Source organism: Sorex araneus, chromosome 1 (assembly GCF_027595985.1).
Source record: "Sorex araneus isolate mSorAra2 chromosome 1, mSorAra2.pri, whole genome shotgun sequence".
In the NCBI taxonomy this organism is placed as follows: Eukaryota; Metazoa; Chordata; class Mammalia; order Eulipotyphla; family Soricidae; genus Sorex; species Sorex araneus.
The window spans coordinates 96,958,125-96,973,782 of record NC_073302.1 but is presented as its reverse complement, the minus strand read 5'-3'; the positions used below and the strand labels follow the sequence as shown (position 1 = coordinate 96,973,782).

General features: G+C 41.9%; 1 protein-coding gene across 2 annotated transcripts in view; it reads left to right on the top strand.

Annotated features, from left to right (window-relative positions):
* The first annotated feature begins 2,133 nt into the window (after positions 1-2,133).
* RAB38 (RAB38, member RAS oncogene family) overlaps positions 2,134-15,658 on the top strand; it is a 78,852-nt gene continuing 65,327 nt past the window's right edge. For both annotated transcript variants that reach the window (XM_004619038.2, XM_055146558.1), the window contains exon 1: positions 2,134-2,371. In XM_004619038.2, the coding sequence (XP_004619095.2) occupies positions 2,170-2,371 (202 nt within the window). In that variant the 5' untranslated portion in view covers positions 2,134-2,169. The remainder of the gene's footprint in view (positions 2,372-15,658) is intronic.

The window sequence follows — 15,658 nt, the reverse complement described above, 5'->3', positions numbered from 1 at the left end:
TTGTTGCTGTTATTGCAATGATCAGGTGTCACATACATGTGGTTGTGGTGCTCAGCAGCAGGTACTGGAGGTATTCATACACATACCTGCCAGAGGCTGTACCCGGTGGTGGAATTCACATACCTTTGGTTGTGGGTCTTGCAAGCAAGCTTACTGGGTTAGGATCCTGAATGCAGAGCTCAGGTGCACTGCTCGGCAGGGGATTGACATCACACACTGTTCCTGTAGGGCTGACACAGTCTTTGCTTTGCCTCACACTCTGTTGTGAGCTGAGGTCCCAGACAGTCCAACCACCAAGTGGGGGCTGAGTACAGTTGGACAAGGCGTTCCCGATCAACTCAGTGCACCTGGCTCCATGAATCAAACTTGTCCCAGCAAGTATTTAGAAGGCAGGCCCTTTTTAGAAGGCAGGCCCTCTTCACCACCATCATCCAGGTCCCTTGAATCCGCCTCTTTCCTTACTGGCAGCTTGACCCTGGCTGTATTACTTGAAAGGCCTAGACCTTGCTTTTTCATTGGCAAAATGGGAAAAGATAATGCCATCAGTTGTTGAGACAGCTGAGATGATTGGCATATGTAAAAAACCTGGCACTCAGCAGGTGCTGAGTAGTATTACTGAAACCAGTACGACCTGTTGTTTAAAATTCCGTTCAACTTTTTTTCACCGGTACAACAGCACCCGCAGCACACGCTGGTCCCTGTACCAGCAGCTATAGCTGAGTGGCAGGCCAGAGGGCTGTTCTGCCCCTCTCCACCTGCAGTGCTGATAATGAAATGGGGTACTCGCTTGGGTGTCTACAGCACTCCTGTCTTGTGAGCACCGTGTCAAGCCCATGCCTGGGCAAGCAGCGCCAGGGGAAGACAGGGGGACGGAGGACAGCTGCGCTTCCCTCCTGCCCAGACATAACTCTCAGCTAGAACACTTAGTGTGGCGGAGCCCAGGGAGAGCTTTGGACTTGAGGTCAAGTACTGACTGCTTTAAAATGTGTTAGGGAGCTGCTGCAAGCCTTTAGGGTATGAGAAAGGGTGGCTAAAAGCCCTCAGCACTCTCAGGTTTTTTTTTTTTAATTGAATCACCATGAGACACATAGTTACAAAGTTGTTGATGATCCAGTTTAGTCATACAATGTTCCAACACCGTCCCTTCACCAGTGCACATTTCCCACCAGTTTCCCTCCTGCCACCCACCTTAGCTTATCTCTATGGCAGACATTTTCCTTCTCTCTGTCTCTGTCTGTCTCTGTCTGTCTCTCTCTCTTTCTCTCCCCCTGTCTCCTCCTCCTCCTCCTCCTCCTCCTCCTCCTCCTCCTCCTCCTCCTCCTCCTCCTCCTCCTCCTCCTCCTCCTCCTCCTCCTCCTCCTTTTGGGGTTTGCAATACAGAAACTGAGAGGTTATCCTGTTTGTTCCTTTACCTGTTTTCAGTTCTTACCCAGATTTCCAACTATCTTTGTCATAGCGGCCTCTTCTCTATCCCAACTGCCTTCCCCCCACTGCAACTGTGGACCAATCCTTCTGGCCCGTGTTTCTACTGTCCTTGGGTATGGGTCATATTTTATATGTGTGTGTATATATATGTATGTATATAATATAAAATAGCCACAAATGAGCGCAGTTTTCCTGTCTGTCCCTCTCCTGGTTCTCAGCGTTTTTAGCCCAACTGTGCCCATGGTGAGAGATAAAAGCCCCGCTCGGCCCCTGGCTGCTGATCATTAGCCCCCCAGAGCAAGGGGGACCAGGCAGCTCAAACACTGGCCCTGTCCCCCTCGCACAAACCGGGGCAGGCGCAATCCCACCCGGACACGACACCGCCTGCTAATGTCTTCTGCGCCAGGAAGGGGGCGTGACCCAGGCAGGCCCTGTCCCGCCGGCCACGGCACGCGGGCGCCCAGTGCACCGCCCCCCTCTCAGATCCCGGGCCCAGGGGAGCGGCCCGGCCGGGCCGGGTGCCTCCCCCGGGGTAGCCCGTCCCTCCGCGCCCGCCTCGGTCCCTCCCGGCCGCCCCGCTCCCGGCCGTCCCGTCGGTCCCTCCCGTCGGTCCCTCCCGGCCTCGGTCCCTCCCTCGCGTCTGCCCCTCCCTCCCGTCTCTCCTTCGCGTCGGTCCCTCCAGTCCCTCCCGTCCCGTCCCTCCGGCCGCCCCGGCCGCGTCCCCGCCGCGCGCCCGTCGCCGGCATGCAGGCCCCGCGCGCCGAGCGCCTGTACAAGCTGCTGGTCATCGGCGACCTGGGTGTGGGCAAGACCAGCATCATCCGGCGCTACGTGCACCAGAACTTCTCGTCGCACTACCGGGCCACCATCGGCGTGGACTTCGCGCTCAAGGTGCTGCCCTGGGACCCCGACACCGTCGTGCGCCTGCAGCTCTGGGACATCGCGGGTGAGCAGCGGGCCTTCGGGGGTCCCGTCCCGCGCAGCCTCCCGGACACGCGGACACCCCGGGCGACCACTCCTGACGCTCTGCCCCTGTGGCCAGGCCCGGCAGGTCGAGCCACCGCCCCCTCCGCCCGCCCCAGCCGGCCTGCCCGCCTGACAGAGCAAGGGCCCCTCTGTGCAGAAGGGGCTGCCGAGGACGCGATTCCCTCCTCTCTCTCTCTCTCTCTCTCTCTCTCTCTCTCTCTCTCTCTCTCTCTCTCTCTCTCTCTCTCTCTCTCTCTCTCTCTCTCTCCCCTCCTCTGTCTCTCTCCACTCTGTCTCTACTCTCTCTGTCTGTCTCTCTCTCTTCTCCCTTCTCCCTTTCCTCTTTTCTCTCCCCCCCCCTCCACCTCTCTCTCTTTCTCTGTGTCCCTGTCTCTCCCATATGTTGCATATATTGTAAGGCCACTTTTGTCTAAGGGTCCAGGACATTAGCCGCGAGTTCTCTTTATTTGATTCTTAGCTTTTCACTGAGAGGCTTGGACAGAAACACTTCTCTAGACCGTTTGAAGCCAGCATTTGCTTGGAGAGTTCTATGGAGTTAGTCTCAGGCAACCGGCAGAGTCCAACACTGCCAACTGCAAGGGTAGATTCCTGAAGCCCGGCTGGGGCTAACCCCTCATCGCAGATTCTGGCTCTGTTGCTCTCTGTTTCCATCCATGGCTTCAGACAAGTCCCTTCAGTGGACAAGGATGGGGAGCTTGGGGTCCATAGCTGGCACTGGATGTGCTCCTAGCCCCAGAACTGTGTAGTGTGGCCTCCCTTATATCAATTTGCAAAAGAATTAACTTGACTCAACATGACACCTTGTATTTCCATCCATGTAGTGGCAAACTGCATGATTTCTCCTTCTCTTATAGTCGAGTAATATTCCGTCATGTGTTAGTCAGAAAGAGGGCCCAGATACAGAATAGTGTCTCTTATAGGTGAGATATAAAGGACATAATAAGAAAATAATGATAATGAACAAACACAACAGAGCCTAAGAACTTCCCTACAGAACTGATTTTACCAGGGTGGGTGAGATGGTAGAGAAATAGGAGTGAGCCCTGGGACCCTGGTAGTGGGAATCAGACACTCTGGTGGTGGGTGTGGTGTGGGAATGTGGTATGCATGGGACCCTTCCATGAAGAGCATTGCAAGTCACAGTAGCTCAAATGGAAATTTAAAAATAAGGAAGGGTGAGATAGTGACAGCTCAGCTCTCCAGCTAACAAGCGTCAAGGTCCTTTAAAGGTCTCCTTGAGCTAGTTCTAACAGAACTGTTTCTCCTGTTTGAACCCCAAGAAGCTTTTCTAATGCTGGATCCAAACTCACCTCTTCTTTTTCACAAAACAGATTAATTTTAGCTGATATATTTGACTGCAAATAATTTACAATACTTGAAGCAAGAATAACTATAAAAAATTTTTTGAGGGAACTTCTTCTGTTTCTAGGGACTCCATGGCTATGTCTTAAAAATCTCTAGACATTTAAAGTCATCTTCAGCAGACCCAGGAGCACAGAGTTTATCAGAAACTGAAAGATATCATATCATCGGCTACTATCTTTTGGGGCTTTTTGTGTAGAAACACACCAGACATGGAATCTGTTGTATTTGTTGGTTTTATAGACATCTGTGGGACTCCAGTTTAGGTTTAGTTTACCATTTGAAAGAAGCAAACTGTAATTTGTGCTTTTTTTGCCAAATGCAAGTAATGTTATATATTTCATATAACTTCAGGTATATTATCTATTGGTGTCTGTGAGTCTCAGAGTTCTCATAACTGGAGAGCTAGAACAACAGTGATTAAGAGCCTAAACTCCTGAGTCCAAAACTCTGTTGAATTTCTTTATTGCATAAATCCAGGACTTTCTTAGGGCCAATTTCTCTAAGATCCCTAGCTTTTCTTTGTCACAGTTCCTTTATCTGTAAGTAGGTTGAGTACTTTCCTCCAACAAATGGGAAAATGAGCACCAGAGGTTGAGGATTGCCGCGAGGGTGTGTTACACTAGCATTTCTTACCTAAGTGAGAAAGTTTCAGTGGGGCTGAACTAAATAATGAATTTCTCTTACGCCTTAAAACAAGGTCCAACTTACAAGGAAACTAGTTTCCTGTAGGGCACATTAGTACTATTTTCCATAGCTAAGGCTGATGACTAGGAAACTGGATGATGAGGGACAATAACTACCCAGATTTAGGAACCCTTGGAAAACAATGGCTTTGAGAATTATCTGGGGTATATTGGTGTGTTGTTTTATTTAATTACTTATTGACTTTTGCTTTGGGGATGCACCCAGTGATACTTCGGACTTTCTTCTGCGTCTGTGCTTAAAGACACTCTTAGTGTGCTTAGAGGACCATATAGGATTTGAGGGAACAAACCCACCTTGGCACATACAAGGCAACCACCTTACCCTGCTCTAATATCCATAAGGCCCTGGTGTGTTATTTTAATATTTGCAATGGGTGTTGCTGTTTCTTCTGTGGTAAGGGTTTAGACTTGATCACCTCTTCAGTAACAATTTCTGAAAGACTGTAATCCTCAAGGGGTTTTAAAAGTGTGTTAAATATCAGTGAAATAGATATAGAAATGTGTAAGGAACTAACTCTGGCAATCAAGATTTAGTTAAATCAAATAAATAAGAAATGCGTAAGGAACTAAATCTGGCAATCGAGATTTAGTTAAATCAAATAAATAAGTAAATAAATATGTATGTGAAGTCTGGGAAATTCTCTTTTGAGAAGTTTATTGCCTTGTTTCAAGGATTATTAATTATAGATGCTGTAAATACCCTGTGGAATAATTCAGTATATGTTGTTTTAGATCAATAATGTGTACACTGATCAAAATTCACGACTATTTAAAATCAGATGAGGAACATGTAGGGCAAGCACCTCAGGGATTATTGTAGGGCGATTGTTAGACTCTTATGTGCCAAGGTATCTTAGGCAATTGAGACATGCTCCATTTTTCACTGGAGATCATGCAACAGCTTGGCCAAGGAATGCTAAATTGTTTGAGTGGAGGGGGAATGGAGAGGAATGGCTCTTATATGTGTGGTTTCCTCGGCAAATACGCATGTTAAGTGCCCAATATATGTGAGACACTGGGCTGGATAAGGGGAAAGCAAACAAGGTTTAAGGTTTAAATAAGTCGTGATTTCTGACCTCAAGGAGTTCACATGAATTGACATTCAAAAGGAAGGCAAATAAATCACTGCAACCATGCATAAAGTATATTGATACAAGTTACTTCAAATCACTTTTGGAATGCAGAAGGGATCCTATTCATGGTATCCGGTCACTTTCTGAGATTAGATTTGGGTATGTAGAACCAACCCCTGTGCTGTACTTAGCACCTGTTTACTCCCTGTGTGTGTGACTTCAAGGCTGTACAACTTAAGAGAGAACTTATTCTCTCACCCTGTTTAATTTGGTCTCCTTTCCTTGAGGATCTTATAATTGCAGAATTTAAAATTCTATTCTATTCTCTGTTCAATTTTAACTTTACATGAATTTCAGTTACTACAATTTTAGTTGTTTGCTGGTCATCACCTTTATGATATCTTGTGTGTGCTGCAAGATCAATATGTCACAGAAAGGTTGCATAAAATTATTGTTTTCATTAATGAGGCAGTGCATGCTCCACATAGCAAAACTGGAAAGTACAAAAGAAAAAATGGCATCAGAAATGTAGAAATGCAGGGAGCTGGTGCGGTAGCACAGCGGGTAGGGCTTTTGCCTTGCACGTGGCCAACCCGGGTTCGAATCCCAGAATCCCATATGGTCCCCTGAGCACCGTCAGGGGTAATTCCTGAGTGCAGAGCCAGGAGTAACCCCTGTGCATTGCCAGGTGTGACCCAAAAAGCCAAAAAAAAAAAAAAGAAATGTAGAAATGCAGACAGAGTACCTATAATCATCTCTGTGTTAAGTAGTAAAGGATGCTACATGTACACCTGAACTAAATATCTTTCCTCACACATATTTTTAAAATTTTATTTTATTGAATCACCATGTGGAAAGTTACAAAGCTGTCAGGCTTAAGTCTCGGTTACACAATGCTTGAGCACCCATCCCTTCACCAGTGCACATATTCCACCACCAAGAACCACAGTAAACCTGCCCCTCACCCCCAACTCCCCTCAGCCCCCCACCCTGCCTGTATAGCTGATAAATTTCACTTTACTTTCTCTTTATTTTGATTACATTCAATATTTCAACAAAAAAACTCACTATTATTGTTTGGAGTTTTCCCCACCTCCAAAGTCGGACCTGCTGGAAAGGAAGCATTTGATAATTTGTTTTCCATTGCTGAGAATGAAGAGATATTAGGTCGTGTGGCCACAATAGCAGCCTTGAGATTCTGGATTTCTGTATTTTAGTATTTTAGTAACTAAGTCCAGAGTTCCCACACATTTTATATATTACTTTTCTACACTTAGACTTGAAATTTGTCATATTTCTTCTTCTTTGACTCTTATATGCCATGAATCTCCAAATCAGATCATGATTATGCCTTTCTTATCCCAGCCCTAAATCAGGAATAGCACTATTATTATTCACTCATCCTGCTGTGAGAGATATCTCTCCCAGCCTCTTTTCCTCAGACCAATATTTAGAATTTTCTCAGAATATCAGTTTGGTGATTCCTGGTTGCCTGTAGATTGCATGAATCTAATGAAAATTAAATGTTGATGAAGTAACAAGAGGACAGATTCCAAGTCATAGAAGTATTGATAGAGGAGTTTGGGAGTCTAAGAAAGTAAGTGATCAGAGTCCATGAGATGAGGCCTCAGTAGGTCTAAAGGAAACCCAGAATATGTCTGTTTGTGGTCTTGTTTTAAGAAACAATATCTTTCACTGAGTGTTATAAAAACATTTTTTTACTTTTAATATATTTCATTTAAAAATTAGTTAACATGTGAGTATTTAAGAAATATAAGATACTGCCCTGGGAAATGTGTTCATCCTCTTCATAAGCAGTAGATAGCTAGGAAAGGACCTTTGTATTAATATAAAGGTTAAGAGCAGTAATTTATTACATTTATTAATCTGTCTAAGTGATCTTTGTAGCAATCTAAACAGCACAAAATTTGGCAAAATTCTAGTTTCATAGATGTGTAAACTACATCATGCACAGGTTGAGCACAATTTTAGCACATGAGTTATTCAACAAAAGCATGAATGTGAAGCAGCCTCAATGTGGTTGATACTACATTGTTATCATCTGATACAAACTTTTGACGTAGAGCTCTTTCTCTTGTTTTTTGATATCTCCTTTGTCAAATCTGAAAAACTTTCGAATCATTGAGAGCTTCCTTTTTATGTTCTCTCCATCTCTCTCCATCTCTTTGATTCTCAGATGGATATTTGTGGAATATGTCTGGACTGCTTCCTGTCAAGGTGGTGAGGGAGGTAAATCAGCTTTAGTTCACCAAGGAAGACACTAGTCCTTTAGTTTATGTACCTCAGTGGTCTACTTAAACTTGGCAAACTCTAAGATTATAGCCTGGGATCCCAAATATTGCTAAACTAAATGTTTATAGCTGTTAAAGAATTTGTTTAAGACACCATAATACTTAAATTATTCTCTGAAAATTAGTCAAGTTTAAATGGACACAATTCCATATTTGCTTTATTTTTCACTCTTTGGTGTTAATCAAACCCTGTATTTTCTACATTGAAACATAACTCCATTTATTTCTCCTGTCAGTAGTCATGTCTTCTTTAAGTTCATCTGAGATACAGGAGAGGCCTCTAGTTCACAACCTCTTTATCCACAGGGTGTCATTAAGTCCCGTTTGGCATCTGCCAGTAGATTCCCATCACTTTCAGAATTGAAAAAGCAAACCTTAAAGGATGAAATTCAAAGCCTTCACGAGCAAGTCTGTCATCTATCCAATCCCAGTTCTCAGGTCTCTGATTCTTGGCTGTTGCAGAAAATTTACACCATTTTCAATTTGCCCCTTTTCCCTCTATGTCGTGGCACACAGAGTTCCCGCCCCCCCCCCCCCCCCGCCAACTGCTCCTCTCTTCTTCCCTTCTTTTGTGGGGTGGTCACATCTGGATGCTCACCTATTACTCTTGGCTCTGCACTCAGGAATTACTCTCTGTGGTACTCAGGGCATTATATGGGGTGCCAGCAATCAAACTCATGTTAGCCGCATGCAAGGCCAACATCCTATCCACCGTACTATTGCTCTGGTCCCAACTTACTGTTCTTTATACAGATATCTCCTATGGTCATGATGTAACCCCAAGATTACTAGATCCTTCTACAAGTCTCTAATGAATCCAAGAGGCTGGAGGAGCCAACAGTTCCCTGCTCCTGTAATACTCCATGCTTATTCTAGATTACACGTGCTCTAATAGTACTGCAATGGAATTTTGAAGGGGAACTTTGTTATCAGTTATGATCTTTGAATTGCAAAAACACTTGCTATTATAAAAGCACTAGCTATTATAAAGTGAATAAAAATACAAACATATTATATCTCATGCCAAGGAACACAGGTACCCAGATCCCTGACTTGGTTAATCTGCAGCATATTGACACAAATTGCTCTGTCTTTCTTTCTGCTCCTTCCACTCCAGCAGCGGTGTGTGTGGCTCCCCCTGACAATGACTGAAGAGTGGGAGCAGGGGATGCTTTGTTTCAACAGATTTTTCTTACCAAGGCAAAACAGTCTTTCTCATAAAAGTAGGTTACTGGCACTTGGGACAGTGCTCAGGGAACTGGGGTTGAATCTGAACTTCTTGTGTCAAAGCAGGCATTTAACCCATTGAACGTCTATTGGTCCCTATTAGAGACTCTTTGGAAGACTTTTTTTTTCACATCATTTACCAGAGCTGTCCTATTGGTTACTTCTAAATGTGAAAAAGCTTTAAAAAGTCTTGGTATGTAACCCTTTCTCATGGGAAGTGGGAACTGCTAATTAGATCAGGTGGGAACTTCAATAGAATCGTCAATAGAAAGGTCCTAGTTCATAGCATAGTACTTGGCACATAGAACCAGTTACCTTAAGTGTTCCATAAAATGTTTTTAGTAAACTATTTTATTGTTGCCTTAATTCTAGCAAATATGTTTGTTCTAAAAATATCATAAATATATAAAGATTAACTTACTACCTCGACATAAAATGTATGCACTTCTATACTTGATAAATAAGGTTGTGACTCTTCTTAAGGGGAGAATCTATTTTATTTTGCACCCTAAGAATTGGAGAGTGATTTTAAAAAGATAATTTGGCTTTATTAGTTTTCCTAATTTAGATTTAAATGTCATTAATTTTTTTGAAAAATGGTAAATCTGTCTCTTTTTAATTTTTTATGCATTAGATGAAGTAATAACTTCTTTTTTTAATGTATTCTTTTATTGAATCACCATGTGGAAAGTTACAAAGCTTTCAGGTTTAAGTCTCAGTTATACAATGCTCGAACACCCATCCCTTCACCAGTGCACATATTCCACCACCAAGAATCACAGTGTACCTCCCCTCCACACCCCACCTCCCCAACCCCCCACCCCGCCTGTGTAACTGATAAATTTCACTTTACTTTCAATTTGAAGTAATAACTTCTTGAAGGATAAATTTTACTAAGATAAGACTTTGGAGGACCAGTATATCAAATTCCTCATTTTGCGGATGATGTAGATAGATTCTAAAAGGGAAGAGTCTTTTAGTTCTTCATGTCCATGACTATCACTGGAAGAGTTGGATTCAGAACTAAAACATCTCTGGTTTATTGACTATGAAATTTAAAGAATAAAAATACTTATTTTGAACATTAAATATTTTGATGTGTGTTAAATATTAGGGCAATAGGACAATTGAATTGAGTAGAAACCCAATCCTGAGGGAGGGAATTTATATGATGAACGCATGGCTTGGACATATTCCAATCCCAAAGTCTTTCATGTAATGATTCAAATAATGTTTCTTCTCCTTATTGTTCTCCTTCTTCTCCTCTTATCTCTCTCCTCCTCTTCCTTCTCCTCCTCATTTTTTTATGGGTCATGCCAAGTGATGCTCATAAATACTCCGTGTTTCATGTTCAGGAATCATTCCTGATGGTGCTCAGGGTGCATATGTAGTGTCAGGTATTGAACCCAGGTTGGCGGTGTGCCAGGCATGTGTTCTATTCGCTGTACTATCACTCTGGCCGTTCCTATTACTAATTCTCCTACTCTCCAACATCCATTATGATGGTTAAAACATGACTATGTGAACTCCCTGCTCTTCCTTCTTCAGGTTCTGTGTTACTACTTCTGTGCCTTTCATGTAACTCTCCTTGCTGGCCCATAAGCCTTCCCTTTCACACATTCTACCTTATTTCACAAATTCTACCTTAGACTCATGATCTGAGAGGTAAACTCCTTTGGGAAGCCATTCCTTCAAGTGTGAAGTTATTATTTGAAATACATGCACTTTCCTTCATTATTCTGAGGAGATGCTTGCTTAGAGGGGTTGGGAACTGCAACTGGTGACACATGGAGCAGCAGAGCCCGATGGTTTGGGTGCTAAGGTCAGTGATGCTGTTCTGCTGGGGGCTGAAGGGCCACACTCACTGCCTGGGAGGCAGCATCTGGTGTGGGGGATGGAACTAGAGGTACTGAGGAGATCAGACATGGATACCCTTCCTTTGAGTTATCTCCCTGCTCCCCACCACACACTCTTTCTTTTTGATTCTGGCTGTATCTGGAAGAAAAAAAAAGAAAAAGAAAAAAAAGAAAATTTTTTCTTTATCAGTCTACATCAGCATTTAAGTACTCAAGAAAAGCAGATTAAAAATTTAGCTTTTTGTGTAACTTGTCAGCCAGATATGTATCTATGGTGTAAAGGATTTAGAAAAATTTAACTTAATTTATTGGATGAAATTTAAAGCAAATTTATTTAAATTACCTGCTAGGACTACTGCTTCCACTTTTGGTAAAATGAAATATCAATAGCTTTTATTTGTATGAATAGGAAATTTAACATATCATTTCATTTATTGTCCACAGTGACCTTTTTGGGTAGGTACTATTAGTTGCTAACTTCTTTATAGAGCTGAGAGAACTCTGCCTACAATAGGAAAAAGGTAAACAAGTGAACAAATAGAAGGATTATCAAAAGTTGTACAGATGGTAAGTGAGGTTCTTGCGTGTGAAATGATGCTTGTCTATGACAGATCCTGCTTTCTAAAACTCGCATGTCCTAACGTGTGTGATAGGAATATATGGCAGCTTTGAAACTTGGTAGATTGTTTTAGTTACCTTAGCAAATACTGTTTTTATTATTTTTTATTTAAAAAAAACTAATGTGATATTTGAAACTTTGTATATTTAGGTAGAGCTAAAATTTGAATGAGTTGAATCATATGCATATTTCTTGCTGAAATTGTGTGGTTAGTTTGGTTAGTAAAAATTATTTTCCTATACTACTTTCTGGTAAGAAAACTGTAGTGTCTGAGGAACACACGTTTCTTGTGTGATAATTAATGTTCAGAATAGTCTGATAGGTATTGGAGTAAAAATAGTTATTGGTGGTAGAGGAAAATGTGTGTGTGTGCATGTGTGTCTGTCTGTGTCTGTGTGTAAGTCTGTCCATATGATATAATTTTAAAGAAAGCAACTCTACATTAGGTTCTAGAAGCTGCATAAGACAGTCTCAAATTTCCTCATTTCATGGTACCCTTAATTTAAAAGCACTTTCTTCATGGTGCCTGTAGGTCAATAGAACAACTTATTATGTTTAGTAACTCAAACCAAATCATTTGTTATTATACTCTAATTACTTAATAGCTATATTAAAGAAAATACATGGTTAAAGAAATTATTTTTATTTGGTTTTTAATCATTACAATTATTTAACATAGTTATATATCTTTCAGTCATCAAGCACCTCAAAAACTTCATGTCATAGTGGACACTGCAACCCTGATTTCATGGTTCATATTGTTTTTCAGATGACTTTTGCTTTTTATCACACAAACTTCAAAAATCAGTTTCAGGAAGGTAAGATGGGGAACCTGGGTGGTAGTACAATGTGTGGGTCAGATCCTTGTCTTGCACACGGCTGACCTGAGTTTGATCCCTGGCATCCCATATGGTCCCCTTAGCACTGCCAGGAGCGAACCCAGAGTGCAGAGCCAGAAGTAACCCCTGAGCACTATCAGGTGTGTTACCAAAACAAAGCAAATTAAAAAAAAAAGAAGACAGGATGGTATTCAAAGAAATGCATCATGATATAATGTTAATCGATTGAACTACCTCAATCCAGTAGATTCTGTGATAGAAGATCTTGGTTCCCAGTGTGTTTGCCAAAAAATTTTTAAATATGCCTTTGCATCTCTGTGAGTTCACTGGGGTACCCCAGAACACCTGAAACACATTTTTTTCCCTTTTATCTCTAGATGAATATGAACTTCTGTTTATTTGGGGGAAAGGTGATGTGGGGAACTCATGGCATGCTCAGGGAGCCTGGGGGCTACTCCTGACATGAACCAGATGATTCAGTCACTAAACGCTCAGAGCCAGAGATGCTGTATTGTTTGAGCTCAGCAGTGATGGTTGATGAGGACCGCCTGAATCAGACTTGCCTGTGCTTGAGGAACCATTGGATACTCAGCATCAAATGCTGGGTCTGGCACATGCAAAATATTCACTCCAGCCTTTGGGTCATCTCTCAGGGCCAGTAATCCAGATTGAACTACATGGAGCTCATCTCCCTTGTGAATTATTTACAAATTGTAGGCTACTTAGAGGTGATATCTCAACTGCTTAACAATACAATTTATTGTTTTACTTAATACATTTGAGCTTCTAATTCAGTGGTGGGGGTATTTATAGGTAGTCTGGTTATTTTTTAAATTGAAAACATAAGGTGAAAATTGCAGTATTTTCATATATGCTACCTCTTTATCTGTAACTTGTTTTCATTTAATACCTTCAACCAATATGGTATTATATGACCTTATTTCTCCACCCAAATGAGTTCTTTCATTTAAGCTTAACTCCAGATGCCACTTAAAATTTTCCCCTCTAATTTCCTGATGCCACACTAGCATGTATCCCATATATACATAGTGCCTAAAATATAAATTCTAAATTTAGTCTTTTTTGAAATTTAATCTAAAAATTACAAATCTCTATAATGAACTGCCTTCATTTTTGAAAATATTTTAATTTATGGACTCCTTTGAAAATAACAGCTAATTTTTATCATCTTATTCTCTTGTATGGTTTGGTTTAATCAGTACATCATAGCTACCTTTATCTTCTTGTTGAATAGAAGCAAGGTTTGTTTATAAAAGATGAAAAACAGTAGAAAGATAAAATGGCAAGCACTCATAATAGGAGAGCTAAAGAAACCTCACAAAGACTTCAATGGCTCTAGATTTGGGGAATTACTTTTTTCATAATAGATTTTAAGAATGAGCAGGAGTTTGGGAGGCATTAAAAATGACTGAGTTGGAGCAGAGATTCTGCTATATTAGGTTCACTCCTGTCCTCACAAATAAAAAAAATCGATATTAATTGTTAAATCATTGCGTAAAGAATACTTGTATTACCAGTTCTATTCTATTTCACAAGTCTACTGTGAACATAGACTGAGAAGCTCTCAGAATAAGTGTGTGTGGAAACAGGGGATTACAGTTGAGTAATTCCGCAGTGGCCTTCCAGAGCCTGCGGGTGGCTGGGGACAAGGAGTGCAGAGGTTTGCAACACCCTCAGGATAGTGCAGTTACCGGGGAAATGACTGGACATGTCGAGGGCCTCTGCTTCGATCTCAGACACCACATGCCACTGTCCAGCCGCCTCCCAGCTTCCCAACCCAACACTGCTCCATCAGTCTTTCATCAGTAGGAGTAACCCCTGCACCCTCGCTCTCGTGCCTCAGCGCTGTGGCGGGTAGGCCTCACAGAAAAGCAGCGTGGGCAGGACCTGTTCAGTGCAGTTTGTGGTATAGTGTGAAGTGCTGTATCAGAGAGAAAGAAAGCATTTAGCTTGGGGCCACGTAGTCATAAAAGTTCCCAGAAGAGAGGCTTTGAGTAAAACCAAGATGGTTTTCTTTCTACTTCTGACCTTGATTCCCGTAAGCCATGCGTCAGTGCTGAAAGCCTTGTCACTTCTGGACACTCAAGCTTTGCACCGCCCAGAGCCCTTCAGTTCTTGTTCTTTGACATTTTTATTATGGTCTGCAGCCAGCCGTACTCAAAACTGTGAGCTGCTTGCTTCGCTCCAGGTGGATGTTCTCTCTAATTCAGTTAACTTCCTCTAGCCAACCCTGTCTGCTCACTGTTCTCCGCTGTTGGCGGGGTGTATTTCATGTAGCTGCTGCTTTTCCTCTTTCTACTTTTTATTCTAATGAAATCTTCTCAGTGTACTTTCACTGTTGCAGGGTGAACTTGACACTCCACCTAACTACATCTGTTTCTTTTCTTCCTATTTATTTTTCTCCATAATAATTTTGCTTGGTTTGGGGACATACCCAGTTTTACGTAGGAGCTACTTCTTCTGTGCCAGGAGTTATACTGGATAATGCTCAGGAGTCTCTTTGTACTACCAGAGACCAAATCAAGGTTGGCAGTATGCAAATAAAGTACCTCAAGCCCTGTCCTATTTCTCATGCCTTCTCCATAATAGTTTTGCCAGTTAATATAGAGAGTGTAGTATTAGCTATATGCTACTTCATTGTGTTTTGTTTTTGTGGTAGGGCCATGCCCAGGTATTACTCTTAGACTTGTGCTCAGGGATCACTCCTGGCAGTGCTCTGGAGATCATGTGAAGTGTCAAAGACTGAAGCTTGGGCCAGCTAAGTGGAAGGTAAACAAGCACCTTACTAACTGTAGTATCGCTCTAGCTTTCTTATTGTTTTTATTGAGATATCTTCCAGTATAATATAAGATTCATATGGGCAAATATTTCTTTTTATTTCTAGTTGTTAGAATAGTATCTAGAAAATAATAGACACTCAAAATGTTGTAATCAATGAATAAGATGAGATAAGGCAATGCTAGCTAAAGTTATTTCAATGGAAGTGAAAAGAAAGCCTGGATACCAATGATATGAGAGGAGGAATCTCTCAGGCTTGGTAAATTTGAAGTATCTACTGGCAAAGGATTAAGAGTTATTCCTTCATGCAGAAAAAATATATTAATGAACACCCACTGTGTACAGAGCACAGAGCTTATGAGAGAACAGTAGAAACGGTTCTGATGATGTTGAAACATCTAGCGTTTTAAGGGAATTTTATGCAAGGTTAGTGTCAGGATATATGTTTAGAT